Source organism: Lampris incognitus, chromosome 9 (genome assembly GCF_029633865.1).
Source record: "Lampris incognitus isolate fLamInc1 chromosome 9, fLamInc1.hap2, whole genome shotgun sequence".
In the NCBI taxonomy this organism is placed as follows: domain Eukaryota; kingdom Metazoa; phylum Chordata; class Actinopteri; order Lampriformes; family Lampridae; genus Lampris; species Lampris incognitus.
The window spans coordinates 50,796,883-50,816,589 of record NC_079219.1 but is presented as its reverse complement, the minus strand read 5'-3'; the positions used below and the strand labels follow the sequence as shown (position 1 = coordinate 50,816,589).

Here is a 19,707-nt window from a genome sequence, read left to right as displayed (position 1 = left end):
TGCATTGCCTTTGTGCACTGCCTGTTGGCACCTAGGTCCTATCAGAATTGAACCTAGTTTTTTTTTTTACACTTATTTGCATTGTCGCTTCCTGACTAGATCCTTGCTTGTGTTGTATTAACTCTCAGATGTATGTCACCTTGGGTAAAAGCATCTGCTAAATGAAATTGTACATCCAAGGTTTGGAACAAGAGCTGACCTATGGCAAACATCCTGTCAAACTCTGTTTCAAATACCAACAGTTGATGCAGTTTTACTTGAATCTTGTTTTCTGTCCTTCAGCGACGTGAACAACAGATCAAATAAGCAAGACAAATTCAAACAGAAAGGAAGCTTCAGCTGACGTCTGCCGTCCTACACCTGCAGTAGAAATCATTCCTGGTATTTGCTGAGGAGGAGTCACGTCTTTTGGGTAAAAGGGCGTCAAACCACATTGCCGGCCTAGCTTCTGTATGTTCGAATGCAGAGATCTGTCCTTTGTTTCAATCAGTACAGTACCGCTCAGCAGCCATACTGATGTTTACTATGTGACAGAGAACCATGTGTCATGGATGCCAGAAGTAAGCAGGCTTTCTTTCCAGCCAATCACAACAATGAATGCACCGATTAGCCCTTAAGAGGACAGACTGGTGTAGTCGCTGGTCAGAAGGAAAACCTGCCAACTCTTGTTACACGGTTGTCTGTATGTCACGTTACACTTCAGGAAAACTGAAATATCGCCAGGCATGCACACCGTGGTCTTCTATCGCAGACCCATGAATTTACTGAAACCCGCGCTGGGATGTGGTCCATCACAACACTGTCTTCAAGCAGCAATAAGCAGTGCGAAGCATTTTTAAAATGTCTTGATGCATGCTCAATAATCCAGGTAAGAAAATCACAGAAGGTTGAATCAGTTCATCTGGATACAACGGTTATCGACAGATACGTTTCTTCACTCATCTAAGTGACCTCTTCAGTCTGAACTTACTGCAGGTATCCCCACCCTTATAAACAATACAGTTGCATAACAACCGAAACCAACGACCAGTTTCATATGCAAATATTGGTGTGACCATTAACTGAAATTGCAATTGATGATGGGGGACATTTGATTGTTGATGTTTACCGTAAACCAACACATACTGATCAGTACTTAAGGTTTGACTCTCATCATCCACTGGAGCACAAACTAGGAGTCATCAGGACGCTGTACCACCGAGCTGACAACGTCCCCACCGACACACTGGCTGGGGAAGTGGAGAAATCCCACATTAAACAGGCCCTGGTGAAGTGTGGTTATTGTTTATAAGGGTGGGGATACCTGCAGTCAGTTTAGACCGAAGAGGTCACTTAGATGAGTGGTGAACTTATCTGCTAATAAATGTGTCCTGATGAACTGAGTCAACCTTTCATTTTTAAAATGTGACATTTGAGTTCAGTTAAGGGCTTGTTGAGACATTTGTAAACTCGGAAGAAGCAACACGCCTGTCAGAATCTGTTGTGGTGCTGTAATTTGTCTGTGTTGGGTTAAAACTCCTGTCTGTGCCGCTGACCGAGGTGTGTAAAGAGGAAGCGGAGAAGGTATCCAGGTGCTGCACGGCGGCTGCCCGCCGCTTCCAGTGTGTTTTGGGATGGGTTAAATGCAGAGGGTGAATTTCCCCACGAGGATTTATAAAGTACATTACTGGTATTCTGTGCAAATATTTGAGGGGATGAAATATTTTAAACATTCAGAGGAAGTTGTGGCCCCGGAAGATCATCTCTCTGTTTCTGTCTTCCCTTTTGTTTTAGTACAACCTGACTGACAGCAGCTGAAATGAGACAAATGAGAAATCAATGGGCCCTTGTCTGATAAAATCCACTCCAGCGTGGACAGCATAAAGCTGTATTGTGGAAAATGTGTATTCATAAAAACATCGTATTGTGGTGCTGGCTGTCTTGTTCAGCCAGGTACAGTATATGTCAAGTTAAAATAATCTCTAACGGGCACAGTTAAATGTCAAGAACGGTGCCAGTGTAAACTTAACGAGGACCCGCGAGGCGCAACGCCGATTTTTAAAATCCAAAATTCCAGCGGCAGCCAAGGGTTCAAACATGGAGGCGGCTCTGAAAAGAGAAGGAAAGGCTGCCCTGCATTTGGCTTCGGTAACCCCGGTGTTCGAAACCCGGAACCGGGATAATGGATGGAGTCGCCTCGCCCCCGCAACCCCGTCCCCCGGCAGAAACGTCTCGATAGTTTTAGTCGATTAGTACAAATATTAATGACATCACAGGAGACTTGTCTATCACTCTTCCAAATAATCATCCCCTTAAAGTTACGGTGACATCATCACATCCACATAATCGTCCTAGTGTAAGAGCCAGGATTAGTTGTCTATAAAGAAGTTGTTATTCAAAAATGACTGGCTAATAAATAATAGATTTATACATATAAAAGCCCCCTCTGGAGGTGAATTGTTAACAGTAATCACATCCCGCTCTCCCTCACCCGCTCACTCGCTCGCTCTCGCTCACACACACATCGCTCGTTGATGCTTCTTTGCAGCAGTTTTATCAAAAAAAAAAGACCTTGGGATGTCTGTCTGTCTCTCACTTACGACACACACACGCTCACACTCACACACACACACACGCTCACACACAACTACTTAGCTTAGCAAAACAAACCCCTCTAGTGTGCCACAGCTATGTCACGCTCACAAACCAGGCAGCTAGGTATAGTAGAAAATTTTTAAAAAAAGGAGTCAGTTCATCTTCCTGTCCAGGTGGGCGGGACACAGTGAAGCCCCACCCACATAAGCAGCATAGAGGGCAGAGCCACAACATTTAAAAAAAAAAACAAACAAAGAAAACAACAAGATATAAAGAAAAGAAGCAGAAACCGGTGACCGGATGAAAGTCGTCCACCTTCCCAGCTGTTCCACTCAGACTGACCCGCACACGACTGCTGTGAAAGGTCACTTACACGACAGCTTCTGCTTCCAGTCCTACAACCCACTTCTCTGTCCATCATTGGATCCAGGTTCGCATGTTTTTTTTCTCCCAACAAATTTTCAGTGCTATACCTTGCACACAAACAGTAAAAGGAGGGCCTACCAGTCTTGACGCTGAATGTCTCGTTTCAATTTGCAAGACAAAAAAAAACAAAAACAGAAGTCAGATCCTCCGGCGGCGGTACAGCAGTTGGAAAAACAGCCGATGGTTGACAAAATGACAGCACTGACAGGCTGCTGTCAGTCAAGCCCATGCGTCCGTCAGCGCTCGAGCCAATAACCCATTGCTGACAGTCTCCGACCGTCATGTTGAGCATCCACCATTTTCTTCCTCCGGCTCAGTCCAGCTTCTCCAGCACGGAGGGCACGTACACCAGGCTTAGCTCGCTGCCGAAGTCACAAACGATGGCAGCGTTGTCCAGCACCAGCAGCTGCCGGACGCCCTGACCATCGCTGCTCTGGCCCAAGTACACCGTCTGCAGCAGGTCCCCAAAGTTAAGGTCCCAGAAGGAGACGCAGCCCTGACCCCCTGTCACCAGCAGAGACTCCGAAATCACCCCCAGGCTGGCCCCACATCCCACGTCCTGGGTAGGAGTGGAGGAAGAGGGAATGATCAGAGAGAGGGAAGAGAGAAAAGAGAAGAAGACCAGCGTGACACTTTCCTGGGTAAACACACCTGTTGTATGGAGTAGAGCTTGATGCCGGTGCTACGGTCCCAGATACAGATGAGGTCATCCAGGCCTGAGCTGATGATGCAGCAGTTGGTGCAGACCAGCGAAGTGACATCTCCACGGTGACCGTAGACATGGCTGACCCGGCTCCCTGTCAGCACATCCCACAGGCAGATGGCCCCATCCTGGCCTCCACTGGCCAGGACCATGGTCTGCACAAACACACACACACACACACACACACACACACACACACACACACACACGAAACTGAATAGATCTCAGTGAAGTTATCCATATTTCTACTCTGTAGATTTGCTTAATTAACTGGCAAGTACCCGGACAATGTCCCAGATACTCCCCATCACACCCAATAATAGTAATTTTCTGTGCAGTATTCATGTGGACTGTTTTTTTTTTTTTACTTATTCACATGGATTCATCCCTCACGGTGACCTTTTAGTCAAAGGGACAGGGTTACCTGGCCAGAAGACTTGTTTGTGGTTTAGGGACAGGAGGACAGTTCTCTAAAACTTGGGAAGGATATTTTAAAGACAAAACTCCGCCGTTCAGACCATGCTGCTTCTTTTTAATATGTCATGTATGGTTATCTATTGTGTACAGAGACTTAAGTCTCAATTAGACTGAGATTTATCTTACTGGGTACTGGAATTCACTGCATAGCCTGGTACTCTAATAGAAATTTGATGTGTGTGTGGTATGTGTGTATATATATCCATCCATTTTCCATACCACTTATCCTGCTGTCAGGGTCGCGGGGATGCTGGAGCATATATATATATATATATATATACATAAGAAGAACCCCGCTACAATGTAGCGGTTTGGTTATCCACCTGTCTAAATCTCCCTCCTCTTCATCCTGCCAGCTAACCGCCTTCCCCCTGCCACTAAACCCCCCCCCCCCACTCCAACTCCCTCTCCCCAAATGCTCAGAATCATCTGAAATGCCGAGAAAAGTGGTTTTTAGCCATTTTTAGAAAATGCATATTTTGCATAATTATGCATAATTATTATAATTATATTTTAATTTTCTGCTATTTTTCTGGTCCTCTCTGGAACAATACCTACCACCTCCAAAAAGAATTAGGATCATAAATGCTTTAGTTTTCGGTCCCGCTATCTACACTAACTAACACACACACACACACTAACACCACACACACACACATTACGAAAATATATGAGTAGATATATATATATATATATATATATATATATATATATATACATACATACATACATACATACATACATACATCCACAGACACACACAGGGGCTGTGGTTCTCTACTGACCTGGTCTATGTAGATGGCCGTTATGCCTCCAGCGTGACCCTGCAGCGTGTAGAGACAACACGAGTCCTCCAGGCGGTAAACCTAATGGGACAAAAAACATGAGGGATTCATAAATGTTGAATGTGGACATGAGTCAGTGAAAAACTAGTGAGTCCTGCGCTGTTTTCTGTCCTAGTGTTGTTTATTTGTCAGTGTTGTTCCCTGGGACAAATCGGTTTAACGTCAGGCTGTAAATGAATTGTAATGTTCACTAACATGAGCACTGTGGTGCTTTGTAAGATCAGCAGCCCACAAATCACATTTTATGTTTCGGGGAAAAAGCAAATCCAGGGCATCTCCCTTCAGGTACACCACCAGTTAAAAAAAAAATATGCAAAAGGAAAAGAAATCATGTAAAAAATCGTTTCAAATGTATCATAATTCATATTACAATATTTATCAATATTGTTATGATGTGTTTCAGGAGTCGGCAGCCTGAGTTGAAATGTCTTGATGAATAAATTGTTCAGGCGGCACGGTGGCACAGTGGTTAGCGCGGTTGTCTCACAGCAAGAAGGTCCTGGGTTCGAGACCTGGGGTAGTCCAACCTTGGGGGGTCACCCCGGGTCGTCCTCTGTGTGGGGTTTGCATATTCTCCCCGTGTCTGTGTGGGTTTCCTCTGGGGGCTCCGGTTTCCTCCCACAGTTCAAAGACATGTAGGTCAGGTGAATCGGCCGTACTAAATTGTCCCTAGGTGTGAATGTGTGTGTGAATGTGTGTGTGTGAGTGTGTGTGTGTGTGTGTGTGTGTGTGGACCCTGTGATGGCCTGGCGGCCTGTCCAGGGTGTCTCCCCGCCTGCCGCCCCACAACCCTGAGTAAGGATAAGTGGTTTGAATAATGGATGGAATAAATTGTTCCGTCTCTGAGGAACATTCCACAGTCACTAGGAAAACTGTCAGGTCACTCTGGCTCTGACCTGTGACCTTTTTACTGTTTGTTTATAATTTCAGTGACCATAAACTCGAAACTAACTCAACTGATGGCCTCAGTGAAGTCACGCCACAATAAGAAGAATCAGCAGATGCCTAAAAGTACATCTGCCCCGTCAGGTCCCTCACCCGCACAGTGTGGTCCTGGCTGCCGGTGACCACCCTTCCGGCCGCCGCTCGCAGCACCGTGATTGGCTTCTGGTGGGCGCACTGCACCGAGCGGGTCAGCTGACAGCTGATGACATCCTCGCTGCTGTAGCAGGGCGAGGGGGGCATGCTGCCATGACCTGGGGGTCCTGAGGAGAGAGCAGGAAGTAATGTGGGACATCAAACACACAAACGGTGGCAAACAAACCAAGGATCTCAACACAGGCTGAGTGGGTTTTAAAGCAAAGGACGCACCTCGATACTGCAGCAGGCCCAGAGGCTTGTTGACCTCAACAGTGAAGAAGTCCAGAGAACCGTTCAGCCGGGCCGCTACAATTCTGAAGAGGCAGAGGACAGGAATGTAATCTAAACGTCTTGTTTTTCTGTCACACAATCACAAGATTATACTCCACCCCCTGATAGAGACGGAGACAGAATGAGTTTACTGGAGGGATCAACTGTGGCTCGTTAAAGCAAGAAAAACACCACCGCTGCTGGACACAATCCAAAATTGACAAAAAAAATGATGTACCACAAATCCCATTAAAACACACACACACACACAGCAGTACAGACCCAGTCATTACATAAAGCTTCTGCCAAATGACCCAAATGAACAGGGCTTGAAGAAAAGGCACCAAATCAAAAAGGTAATCACAAGCAGAACAAAGGACGGGATTTAAACCTGGTGTGTCACCTGTTGTTGAGGAAGGCGAGTGCTGTGATCCCCGAGATGCCGTCTTCATTACAGCAGCACAGGGATCCTTCCACCGCATCCCAAAGCTACACGAGATTCAGAACAAAACAAGCCAAAAAGTCAATGGACACACTGACATAGGTCTGCTGCTGTGCTGGCCTGGTCTGGTCTGGTCTGGTAAACCAGTTGGTCTGGGTCCTCATACAGAATTATCGCTGCACTTTGACCCACAAAACTCATCCACTACACACAGCCCGACATAATGAATACACAGATGAAGACACACAGGCAGGCTGGAACTATTTCATCTGTTATCAGACTAATCCCCCCAAGGTGCTCAACAGAATGCCACCAATCACTCCTGCTGTGTACCTCCTCCCCGTCCTGCCGTGTACCTCCCCGTTCTGCTCCCTGCCGTGTACCTCCTCCGTTCTGCTACCTGCCATGTACCTCCTCCGTTCTGCTTCCTGCTCAGTACCTCCTCCCTGTTCTGTTCCCTGCTCTGTACCCCCCCCCCCGCATTCTAGGTGGACGCTGACGCAACGGCATTAAGTGTCATTTTTCATATTCAGTACTGCATAATGTCACTCATACTGTAATTAATTTACAAATGTCCCATATAGCCTCTAAAGTACAGTTATTCATTACTTAATTATGTGCAATATACATCTGTCAGCTTGCTATTATGTACAATAAGCAACAATGGTGCAGTAAGTGAACATGTGAATATGCCGCATCTTTTTCTTTATGTAAATCTGCTATATTTTTATAACCATGTTCTTGATCCACCCTGCTTTTATAAATAAATATACAACTCTTTATATTCTTGCTATTGTGTGCTTTTGGATTATGTGAGCTGTAATGGTGCTTCAATTTCAATCTGGATCAATAAAGTGTCTATCTGTTGAATGTCTAACTGAATCTAATAATGAAGTGACTTATTTGTGCATATTTGAAACAACTTGTGGGTTAGACCAGACCTTGTGTGTGTGTGTGTGTGTGTTGCGGCAGATTACAGACCTTTGCTAAACCGGAGTGCTGCAGAGGGTTGGGGTAAATGCTCTGATTTTATTTCAATACTGTAATTGGAAAACATCCTCTGAGATGACCTAATTCTTTTTTTCACGTTGCGTTAATTTGGCATTTTTATGTTTCGTAAAAAAACCCAGACATGAACAATCTCTACAATGAAAACACTGAACAAGGGAACTGTAAGAAAAACTGGAAGCCTCTCCTCAACATTATTACCAATATTATTTCATCACCAGGTCACCCTGCTGCCCTTTGACCCTCCCTTACCTTACTTTGACAGTGAATGACAATCACAGTATGGGGAAACGGCTGCACATGTGACCACAAGACAGTTCTTTACTGACTGATGAATGCTGTTCTGTATGCAGGACAACGTTTGATTCCTCAAATCATCAAGACTCATCATCGTCACAAATAATCATAATGGCAGTATCTATTATTATAATTACGATGAGTGCATATGGGTATGATGCGTACTTAATGTGTGCTGGTCTCTGCAACCTGAAATTCCTGAAAGGACCGACTGATGCTCAGTCACTTATTTCACTCACCTCCAGCTTGCCACTGCTCCTTCCAGCAGCTATCAGATTTCCCCTCAACTCCATGGCCCACACAGAACTGTCCCAGTCCGCCATCACATGGGCCCCTGCTGCAGAGGCCCTCTCCTGGGCCTGGGGTGCTGGGCTGTCCCCCAGGCTCCGTCTCATCTGGAGGTAAGGTCCCGACTGTGGGGGGGAAGAGGGGGCAGGGGAGGAGGAACAGGGAGGCAGGCAGGTGGAGGGTGATGGAGGCTCATGCTCCATGTAGGCTCGCTCCACCAGCCCCCCAAAGTCAAAGCCCCCCCTAGGCGGGATGGAGAGGTGGGAGGGGGGCTGGCTGGTGAAGTTGGTGTCTATGAGGGGGGTGAGGTCAGGCTGGTCTGTGAAGAGTGCTGGTCTGGCTGGAGCTGTGCGTCGCCTCAGCGGGAAGCCCTCATCCTCTGATAGGCTGTTACCCCTAGCACAGGGGTTGTGACCTTCACAGCCCAGACTCTCCGGCTCTGTGGCTCCACTGACAGCCTCCCAGCCATCTCGCTGTTCCCAACAACCATTGCTGCTGTTCCGCCTAAGACTGGCAGGAGAGGAGAAAAATGGAGGTCAGTATGTTGTAGCGCACTATCAATATCAAACAAGCACACTACTCATTAAGATGGAGAGATGCTGGTGAAATCAGGGGAAATTATTACATAAAAATTATGTTCATATGCTTTGAGCGTTCACAATTTCAATTAGAAGACATGGGGGCAGCACATCGGAGCTCAGCAAGTATGCTCACCAAGTACAGAGGAGGGAGGGAGGAAGTGGGGGGGGGGGGCGAGTAAGTGTGTGTGTGTGTTGCACAGATAATGCAAATAGTATGTAGAGGAAATGAGGGTGTAGAGGGGTAGGTTGGTGTGTGTATGTAAAACTGAGTTTATGCAGAGCTCTTGGTATGCACCAAGGCCCTTAGTGAGTTACACTGCACTTCATTTTTGTTACAGGTAACGCAGCAACCTGGCAACCATCACTCCCATAGGGATGTGCGCTCTATAACCAAAAACAGCAGTAATCTATTAAAATCACTGATTTAAGTCACAGATTTACATCTGATAAACTGCATCGACACACCCACATCCCTTTAACACACATCTTTGTGCAGACATCTCTTTAGGAGAGACCATGAGAGCACTCAGCGAGCAGCTCACCCCTGCTTTGGGATGACGGTCAGACAGTCGCCCGTCTGGGCGTCCCAAACGCGGATCTGTCCCGCCAGACAACAGCTGGCCAGCAGCATACCGTCACTGGCCAGACACTCAATGTCCTGCAAAGGGGGACAGACAGACACACACACAGACAGACAATCAACAACAAAGAAGTCTCCCCTAGTAAGGCTGATTGCAAGTAAGGACAAACTGCTGTTTGTCCTTTTTACTGACAACAAAAGGGAATTGGCTGAAACTCTGTATAAGAGTTAGACTGCAGGGTACACATTTTCTTATTGGGCAGTTTATGATGACAAAAACTCTAGCCAGAGTGAATACAGAAAAATAAGTGGAGGAAAATTTGTCTAACTGTTAGTTAAATGCTTTTCATCAGTGCGATACAGGTGAGGTAGGGCTTTTCGTCAGTGTGATATGGGTGAGGTAGGGCTTTTCATCAGTGCGATATGGGTGAGGTAGTGCTTTTCATCAGTGCGATATGGGTGAGGTAGTGCTTTTCATCAGTGCAATACGGGTGAGGTAGTCCTTTTCATCAGTGCAATATGGGTGAGGTAGTGCTTTCTCCATTCAAAGAGGCAAGAAATGTTTGAATGGAGCATCAATTGTGATGTACCGAGTCAGTCTAAAATGTTCCCTTCCCATCTCCAAATCACAGCTCTCATCCTTACATTCTGGAAATGTTCCCCATCTTGGTTAAAGCCGAGCTCAGCTCATTTTAGTAAACATTATCATGGTGGGTTCGAAGGAAGACATCGTAGTTCTGCTACCAGGGTTTCTCACCGGCAACTCATTTCAAAATGAATGTCTCTCTCTCCCAAAACAGGGGGATAACGTAAAAAGAAAAGTGTGTGTCCTGCGGTGTGGTACCATGTTGTGGCCTCTCAGTTGCAGCGGGGAGATCTCGCTGACGGGTGGCGAGTAGCCGTAGTCGTCACAGGGAAGTTCACCGCGGCGACGGCGTCCATGGGAAACACCATTCTGTCCATAGTTGCGAGGACACAGAACCCGGTACAGACAGAAGAGCAACAGAACCAACAGAACCCCGGCTGCCAGACCCAGAGCTGCCACCCTGGGGGGGGGGGGGGGTGAGAGAGAGAGAGACAACATTTCCCCTGGTCAGAGTTAAGAATGTCTTTTTTTTTTAGCAAAACAGTGGAAACCAACCAACGATCCACGTAAATGAAAGGTGCATAATCAGTTTCATTTACATTAATCTCTTTACCTCCTGCCACACAGTTCGGTTAATTTGCTTGACAGCAGGTGTGAATAATGCAGAAGCAGAGTCGGGGTTTCTGCTACAACTTCACCTACCTCCAACATGCATGCAGAGGGGAAAAAAGTCTAAAGAGGTCAAAACTCCAGCAACACTTGTATTATATAGAACAACTAACAACAAAGTTGTTCTCTATAATACAAATGTTGCTGGAGTTTTGACCTCGGCAGGTCTGAATAACACAGGCGGGCCTGATCTTAGTACAATACAAAACTCTGCACCCACAAAAACTACAACCCAAGCCACGCAATAAAGCAGCAGAGCGTTCACTACACAGCTTGGGAAGTAAATGACCGGAGCGTTAAAAGGACGGGCTGCTGCACAGATGTGCTGTGCTGTGATGTGCTGTGCTGTGCTGTGCTGTACTGTGATGTGATGTGATGTGATGTGATGTGATGTAAGCCATACAGCAGCACACGTGTCACTCTTGTTAGTTTACTCAGGTGGACACCTAACTCCTTCCTGCTTCCCAGCATCCCCTGCAAAAATTCAATCCCCTTCAAACAAGTTACACAGAATGGAACACGGTCATCAAGTGCTAAGTAACTCCCAGGAAAAACACACCTCTGTTCTGCAGTGTCTCCCTGATGCAAAGCCAAGCGTGGTCCACTTATGGCCGACATCAAAACGTCTCTTTTAATCGAATACTTGGAAATGACATGCAAGCACACATGAACAATGTGTGGCATGCCTCTACTGACCTCTGTTGGTCTCAGCAGGAAACTACAACCTGTTGTCTGCAGGTGTGGAATGTGGTGTTGGGGTGGCAACAGGGCGACGGGACTTGCTACACCAGTGAAACTGGTCCTTTATAAAAACACCTCTGACTGCCACTGGCGGAGACCAAGGCACTACATCATACAGCAAGAACACACTGCAGCCACCTGCACCAACTACGAGACTTTGAACAGTTTGTAATCGCCATTCTACAAAATGTCTTCACCTGCGTTACTTCATGTAACCTAGGCAACACATGTTAGCGCTGAAGCAACAACATGGCCAGGCACAGTAACATGAATAAAAGTGAGTGGGGTTCGAATGGGAGTGGACCCCTTCACCCTGGTGGTCTCAGTTCCACACCCTTTGACCCACACTGTGTATATGTAGGGTGTGTATGAATGGAGCAGCACATAGCAAAGAGATGGGGAAACAAGCCAAGGGGCAGAAAAATTACATTCTGAATAGTTGTCTGCCTTCCCAGTCCTGAGGGACGTGGGAATGTGCGAGTGAGTCAAGCACACTGCGCCTCCTGCACAAGTGAACTGTGACTGTCTGCGATGTGGAAGGAAGGTCGGGTCTCATAGCTGAGGAATGTGACAGGAAGCTGACCTTAACCCAGTTATAGCCTTCTCTCACACCGTGCCTGTGTGTGTGTGTGTGTTCAAATGTAAGGTATGTACACTCCAGATTCAAATTCTCAGTATATTATCTGTACTTCTTCCTTTGATACTGTCACTACTAATACTTGTGTAGGACCTACAACTACTAGTATCACCTTTGTAAAAAAGCTTGATATTTCCTGTCTAACGTGTTTAATATCATTATTACTGTAATAAGTATTATTACAACTACTTACTATGAAAATGACTTCTATTAGCACTCTTCTTGCTCTTCTACATATCTGTATGAGTGCTATCACTAGTAATATTCATATGATGGTGATCACTGTCATCGTTAGCTTGACTCTAATTACACTGTTCCACTTGTGTGTTAAGATAAATTAGAATCAGTATCCTCATGCAAAGCCTTTATCAAGCTCATATTTACCAGCCGCAAGATAAACGTGAACCTGACCTTCCACCTGTCAATCAGCGTGCTAAATCACTGCCTTATGCAACGGAGCAGAGAGCAGTCAGTCTCAGGAATAATAACCTGCCCTTGTGTAAAAACCTCCCCATACGATGGATCCCTTGTTTTTCACACCGATGTAAAAAAAAAAAACAACTTCAATATTGTAAATATTTTGGTAAATTCCTCTCGTCTAATGAATAACACCTCTGCTCTACTATTCTTCCATCAAGTTAGACAAAAGCCGTCAGTCAACCGGGAGAAAATCTTTAAAACGTAACTTTGAAGTTTGTTTTTTTTCTTCAAACTGACCCACCAATGACCACAGCACAATTGACCAGCTGTGTTGGCAGGCTTTACTCTGCGGTGGAAAACAGCCCGGTTGCCTGGTGAATCTGGGGGGAAGTCTGGAGATTGCTCTGTGACCACTGAGGTCTCCTCCCTTCTTCTGCTCTCCTTTCACAACGCAACAATGTGGTGGTTGTGTGCTTTGTTCTCAGCCCAAAGTATGATATGTGGTGGGAAATACAGCTGGGGGGGTGGGGGTGGGGGGGAGAAACCCGGTGAAACTGAGTTCACACCACACGGGATAAACCATCCGCTGTGACGTCGCACACCACCGGCATCTTACGAGCAACTTGTCAGCCAATCAGGTGGGGTCGGTGAGTAAGTGGGCGGGGCCTGACAGCGGGAGTCGATATTGTTGGAGGAAGAGATAAACACTCCATTCTTTGTCCTCTTGCCCTGGACATTTTTTTTTTTGTTAGCAAAGATAAGATAACCATTGGCCACTACACCAGTCTGTGACTGTTACACACAGAAATACACATTACCAAAATTTTACCTGCTAGAGAATGTTTCAAGACATTAAAGTAAAATCAAAAGAAATTCCAAAATACCCATTTCTAAGCTGATTACAGACCATATCAGAATTGATCCCGCTTTCTTTGACACGGGCCTTTGAGGATTCCTGTTCAATTCCAAAATGTTTCAAAACTTTGACATAATTAACTTTTTTACAAATCAAATTTAATTTTTCAAATTATTAATCCTTAAAAGAATAGTGCAACTTCAATAACCAATAGTCCTATATTCAACAATTGTATACATTTTTTGTAAATCCAGCCTCTGAAGATGCACAAGCCAGTGCATCCTCAGTGCCGGTCCCAAGCCTGGATAAATGGGGAGGGTTGCATCAGGAAGAGCATCCGGCATAAAACCTTTGCCAAACCAAATATGCAAATCATAAATCAGATTTCCATACCGGATTGGTTGAGGCCAGGGTTACCAACAGCCACCACCGGTACTGCTGGCCAGCAGGGTGTCGGTGGAAACTATGCTACTGTTGGGCGAAGGAGAAGGAGAGGGGGAAGGCATGTGCAGAGGCAATGGGAGAGGAAGAAGGGGAAGAGTGTGAAGGTGGGAGTCAGAGCTTTGAATGTTGGCACTATGACTGGTAAAGGGAGAGAGCTGGCTGATATGATGGAGAGAAGGAAGGTAAATACACTGTGTGTGCAAGAGACCAGGTGGAAGGGGAGTAAGGCCAGGAGCACTGGAGGTGGGTTCAAACTTTTCTACCATGGTGAGAATGGGAGGGAAAATGGGGTAGGGGTAATCCTGAAGGAAGAGCATGTCAGGAGTGTGTTGGAGGTAAAGAGAGTGTCCAAAAGAGTGATGAGTATGAAGCTGGAAATCGAAGGTGTGATGAAGAATGTTCTCAGCAGGGGCATCCGGGTGGCGTGATGGTCTATCCTGTTTCCTTCCAACATGGGAATCGCCGGTTTGAATCCACCTGTCATCTCCAGCTTGGCTGGGCATCCCTATAGACACAATTGGCAGTGTCTGCGGGGGGGAAGCCGGATGTGGGTATGTGTCCTGGTCGCTGCACTAGTGCCTCCTCTAGTCGGTCAGGGCACCTGTTCCGGGGGGGAACTGGGGGGGGGGGTAGTGTGATCCTCCCACATGCAACATCCCCCTGGCGAAACTCCTCACTGTTAGGTGAAAAGAAGCGCTGGCGACTCCACATGTATCGGAGGAAGTATGTGGTAGTCTGCAGCCCTCCCCGGATCGGCAGAGGCAGTGGAGCAGCTACTGGGATTACCCCACTCTTCTGGCTCGGAAGAGTGGGGTAATTGGCTGGATACAATTGGGGAGAAAAAGGAAGAAAAAAAGGAATGTTGTCAGCGCATATGGAAGAGAAAGAAGAATTCGGGAGTGAGTTGGATGAAGTGGTGAAGAGTGTACCCAAGGAGGAGAGAGTGGTGATTGGAGCAGACTTCAATGGCCATGTTGGTGAAGGGAACAGAGGTGATGAGGAGGTGATGGGTAGGTATGATGTAAAGGAGAGGAATGTGGAAGGACAGATGATGGTGGATTTTGCAACAAGGTAAATGAGTATTTCAACAAGAGGAAGGAACACATGGTGACATATAAGGTTGGAGGAAGGTGCACACAGGTGGCCTATATCTCATACAGGAGGTGCAATCTGAAAGAGATTGGAGACTGAAAGGTGGTGAAAGTGGATGGTGGTCTGTAGGATGACTTTGGAAATCAAGAAGAGGAAGAGAGTAAAGGCAGAGCCAAAGATCAAATGGTGGAAGTTGAAGAAGGCTGACTGTTGTGTGGAGTTCAGGCAGGAGTTAAGACAGGCACTGGGTGGTAGTGAAGAGTTGCTGGATGGCTGGACAACCACTGCAAAAATAGTGAGGGAGACAGCTAGGAAGGTACTTGGTGTGTCATTTGGACAGAGGAAGGAAGACAAGGAGACTTGGTGGTGGAATGAGGAAGTACAGGAAAGTATACAGAGGAAGAGGTTGGCGAAGAAGAAGTGGGATGATTAGAGAGATGAAGAAAGTAGACAGGAGTAAAAGGAGATGCAGCATAAAGTGAAGAAAGAGGTGGCGAAGGCAAAAGAAAAGGCTGGGCACTAAGGGAGGAGAAAAAGACTTGTACCGATTGGCTAGACAGAGGGACCGAGCTGGGAAGGATGTGCAGTAGGTCAGGGTGATGAATGATAGAGATGGAAATGTGCTGACATTTGAGGAGAGTGTGTTGAGTAGGTGGAAGGAGTACTTTGAGGGGCTGATGAATGAAGAAAATGAGAGCAAGAGAAGGTTGGATGATGTGGGGATAGCGAATCAGGAAGTACAGTGGATTAGGATGAAGTGAGGGCAGCTATGAAGAGGATGAAGAGTGGAAAGGCAGTTGGTCCTGATGACATACCTGTGGAGGCATGGAGATGTTTAAGAGAGATGGCAGTGGAGGTTTTAACTAGATTGTTTAACACAATCTTGGAAAGTGAGGATGCCTGAGGAGTGGAGAAGAAGCATAGTGGTACTGATTTTCAAGAATAAGGGCAATGTGCAGAACTGTAGCAACTACAGAGGTATAAAGTTGATCAACCACAGAGGAGGTGTGGTATCGTATGCAGAAGTAGGGAGTGGCAGAGAAATATGTATGAGTGGTGCAGGATATGTATGAGGGCAGTTTGACAGTGGTGAGGTGTGTGGTAGGAGTGACGGATGGGTTCAAGGTGGAGGTGGGATTACTCAAGGATCGGCTCTGAGCCCTTCCTTGTTTGCAATGGTGATAAACAGATTGATGGACAAGATCAGGTAGGAGTCTCCATGGACTATGATGTTCGCGGACAACATTGTGATCTGTAGCGAGTAGGGAGCAGGTGGAGGAGAGCCTGGAGAGGTGGAGGTATGTACTGGAGAGAAGAGGAATGAAAATCAGCAGGAGCAAGATGGAATACCTATGCGTGAATGAGAGGGAGGAATGATTAGGATGCAGAGTAGAGGTGATGATGGTGGATGAGTTTAAATACTTGGGGTCAACTGTTCAACGTAACAGGGAGTGCAGAAGAGAGGTGAAGAGAGTGCAGGCAAGTGGGTGGAGAAGAGTGTCAGGAGTAATTTGTGACAGAAGGGTACTAGCAAGAGTTAAAGGGAAGGTTTACAAGATGGTTGTGAGACCAGCTATGTTGTATGGTTCAGAGACAGTGGCACTGATGAAAAGACAGGAGGCGGAGCTGGAGGTGGCAGAGTTGAAGATGCTAAGATTTTCATTGGGAGTGACAAAGAAGGACAGAATTAGGAACGAGTATATTAGAGGGACAGCTCAGGTTGGATGGTTTAGAGAGAAAGCAAGAGAGGCAAGATTGAGATGGTTTGGATGTGTGGAGGAGAGATGCTGGGTATATTGGGAGAAGGATGCTGAATATGGAGCTGCAAGGCAGGAAGAAAAGACAAAGGCCAAGGAGGAGCTTTATGGATGTGGTGAGGGAGGACATGCAGGTGGTTGATGTGACAGAGGAAGATGCAGAAGACAGGAAAAGATGGAATCCAAGGATCCGCTGTAGCGGCTCCTAATGGGACCAGCCGAAAGAAGAAGCGCAGCATACATTTTTTATCTGACCTTTAAAGTTGTTGTTTTGGTAAACTACATGCATTCATGTAACCAGGAAATTTACCATTTAGGTGAACATTTCTTGAAGGTTAACTACATCAATAAGATTATCAAGGTTTTCAAAAACCTCAACAGTTGAACAGATTATGACTGAATTTCCATGACACTTTTATAACTTTTTGACAAATGCCATTTTTCCAGACCTGGAAGTGATCATTTTCAATTTTCATCATTTTTTTCTAGTTTTCAGGAATCTGCTAAACCATGCCAACACCATATCCCCCAATCCTCGGCTTTATTCATCCTAGGATTTGTCTACAAAAATACAGAGCCAAGGAAGTTGTGGCTGTGTGTGTAAATATGTAAGTGTGTGTGCATGTGTATGTATTGCTATTCATTACATGTCTGCTTATACATGTTTGGGTGTGTGTCTTTGTGCTTGAATGTTGTGTAAGAAAAATTCACAAACCTTTGTGCACGGTGGCCATAGCCTTGTCTATGACACTTTATACTCCCTGGTATCTATGCCAGAAATCTATGTGACCTTGGCCTTGGATGGTAATCACCTCCCGGTCTACCTTCACCTGCAGCTGGAGGACTCCTGGAGAGGAACCTCCAGAGGTGGCTTCAATATCCACTGTACAAACAATCCATTAACACTGGTGCAGAGCATAAAGGTCGAGGGCTTTCAAATGGTTTGGGCCCAGCCTTCTCTGGTTGTGTGTAGGCGTGTGGATTTGCATGAGGACATAAATGACTTGTGCAATGATTAATATTCTCTCTGACTCTGTCCTGCTAATGCTGCAAACTATTTTTTTCTCTACTGTGTAAATACCAAAGCACAAGAGTCTGAATCAGATACTCTTGTGCTGTGCAGATTCCCATGCCAAAAAGTCAAATTTTAGAAAAGCCGCATTACAGTAGTCTTCACATGACAAAGAACGTGTGGAGAATAATCTGTGTCCACATGTACCACAATTTCATTTACTCTTGCAAGACTCTGAAAAAGACAACCAATGAGATTTTTTTTTTTTTTTGGTCAGTTTTGTGTAGCCTTAATTTGCAAGGCCCAAGCGTAGTTTCTTTCTAAGCGCGAAGTGTGTGTATGTCAGTACTAACTTGTAGAGGGTGAGGTCAGTCTGTAGGTCTGTGGAGACTTTGGGGAATGGCGGTGGGGGAGGATGTCTGGTGTCCTGAGGGTGACGTGTCTCGAGGGCCTCCTGGGGTGTGAGCTGGAGGGTGACGGGAATGATGGGCAGGATGCTGATGTATCTGCAGAAACACCACATTTGAAGCCTCGTTTATGATGGAAAAAAAAATTCAACATTAGTTTGAGAACATTATTCTAAATGGACGCGTGCATTTTTGTAATGTACTTTGTATATCTAAGTATCTATAAATCACAAATTCACTCCCATTTGAACATGAATGTGAATGAGCAAGTTTGGTAGTGGGCTGGTAAAATAATGAGTTTTCATTGGTCGTGAGATGTTCTGCAAAGCAACACACAGAGAAGCAGCCATTTGGTGAAGGCAGCAAGACAGGAACTCTTGCAAATGGAGTTTGTGTGATGTGTGCTGCAAAAATGTTGCCACAGTGGCCGTCAATATTAAGCCAATGACACTTTCACAAGGCCGGCTGTCGCTAAAGCTAGCCATGGGTCACAACCTCGGAATGTTTTTTTATTTCAACATTGTAATTTACAGAGCACTGGTGTTGGCTGGAAATGATAAGCAGACAAACTCATAATCCTAACCCGTCTTTAGTAGAGTACCACTGTGCTGGCAGCTGACTAGGAAATCAAACGCAGCCGAATCCTGATAAACAGTCACTGCAGCTGATAAATCAGTGTCAGGTCTGATTGTTTTGGCCAGCAGCCAACCAAGATCTTCAGCCAAGGTTTCCTTCCTCTTAAAAATCTAATGAAACGGTGTGGCTTGTGAATTCTAGGATGCATCTGCTATTGTGAGCAATGGCAACGACGCAACGGAGCTTTGAGAGTTACATTCTATCTTCAAAATCTTTGTGGGTGAGGAAACAGTGAAAATTGGCAAGTATCTGCTGTTGTGAAAACATCCATTTAATCCCCCACCCACCTCTTGGCTAACGTGATGTTGTAATAGCTGAAGAGGGAAGGCCAGTGTCTGAAGGACAGCCTCCTCCACCCCTCCTCATCCTCCGACCCCCAGGTGATCTGGGGCACAGCAGGTGGGGCTTGGTGCTGGGGGCCCACCCTGGCCGAACCGTGATGGCCCTGCGATTGGTTCTCAGGCAGCGGGGTGGGCTCGGGGGCAGGGAGGACACTAAGGGTGCTGGCGGGGTCTCCTCCAGGCATGACGGGGGCCACACCCAAGTGAGGGGGAAGGCCCCCGCCACCAGAATCTCCCAGTGGGCTTTGCTCCGTTACCTGGGCGGCCAGGTAGGTGCGGAGGCCAGCTGGGTCGGTGTAGACCAGGATGCCGATCCAGATCACTGTGCCGACCTGAGAATAGAAACAAAACAAGTCGTTGTGTTCCAATCAATGCTGATAGGGAGTAGCTTAGCTCAGGCAGAAGGTGGCTCAGAAGGACCAACCTATGCCCTCTCTACCCATTTATCTAATCTATGATGTGATTTACTTCATTTTTTATATGACACTGACTTTATATTTTGCATTTATTTTCAATTCAACCTGCTTGATAAGCTATA

The 19,707-nt window shown here is 46.1% G+C and overlaps 1 protein-coding gene across 1 annotated transcript in view; it reads right to left on the bottom strand.

Annotated features, from left to right (window-relative positions):
- Positions 1-1,381: 1,381 nt before the first annotated feature.
- The window catches only part of scap (SREBF chaperone), an 89,283-nt gene continuing 70,957 nt past the window's right edge, over positions 1,382-19,707 (bottom strand). Inside the window, exons 13-23 of the mRNA XM_056285831.1 lie at positions 19,116-19,501; positions 18,139-18,291; positions 10,416-10,617; positions 9,534-9,649; positions 8,362-8,920; positions 6,779-6,864; positions 6,337-6,419; positions 6,064-6,230; positions 4,966-5,046; positions 3,652-3,858; positions 1,382-3,559 (exon numbers count right to left, since the gene is read on the bottom strand). Coding sequence (XP_056141806.1) covers positions 3,314-3,559; positions 3,652-3,858; positions 4,966-5,046; positions 6,064-6,230; positions 6,337-6,419; positions 6,779-6,864; positions 8,362-8,920; positions 9,534-9,649; positions 10,416-10,617; positions 18,139-18,291; positions 19,116-19,501 — 2,286 coding nt within the window. The 3' untranslated portion in view covers positions 1,382-3,313. The remainder of the gene's footprint in view (positions 3,560-3,651; positions 3,859-4,965; positions 5,047-6,063; positions 6,231-6,336; positions 6,420-6,778; positions 6,865-8,361; positions 8,921-9,533; positions 9,650-10,415; positions 10,618-18,138; positions 18,292-19,115; positions 19,502-19,707) is intronic.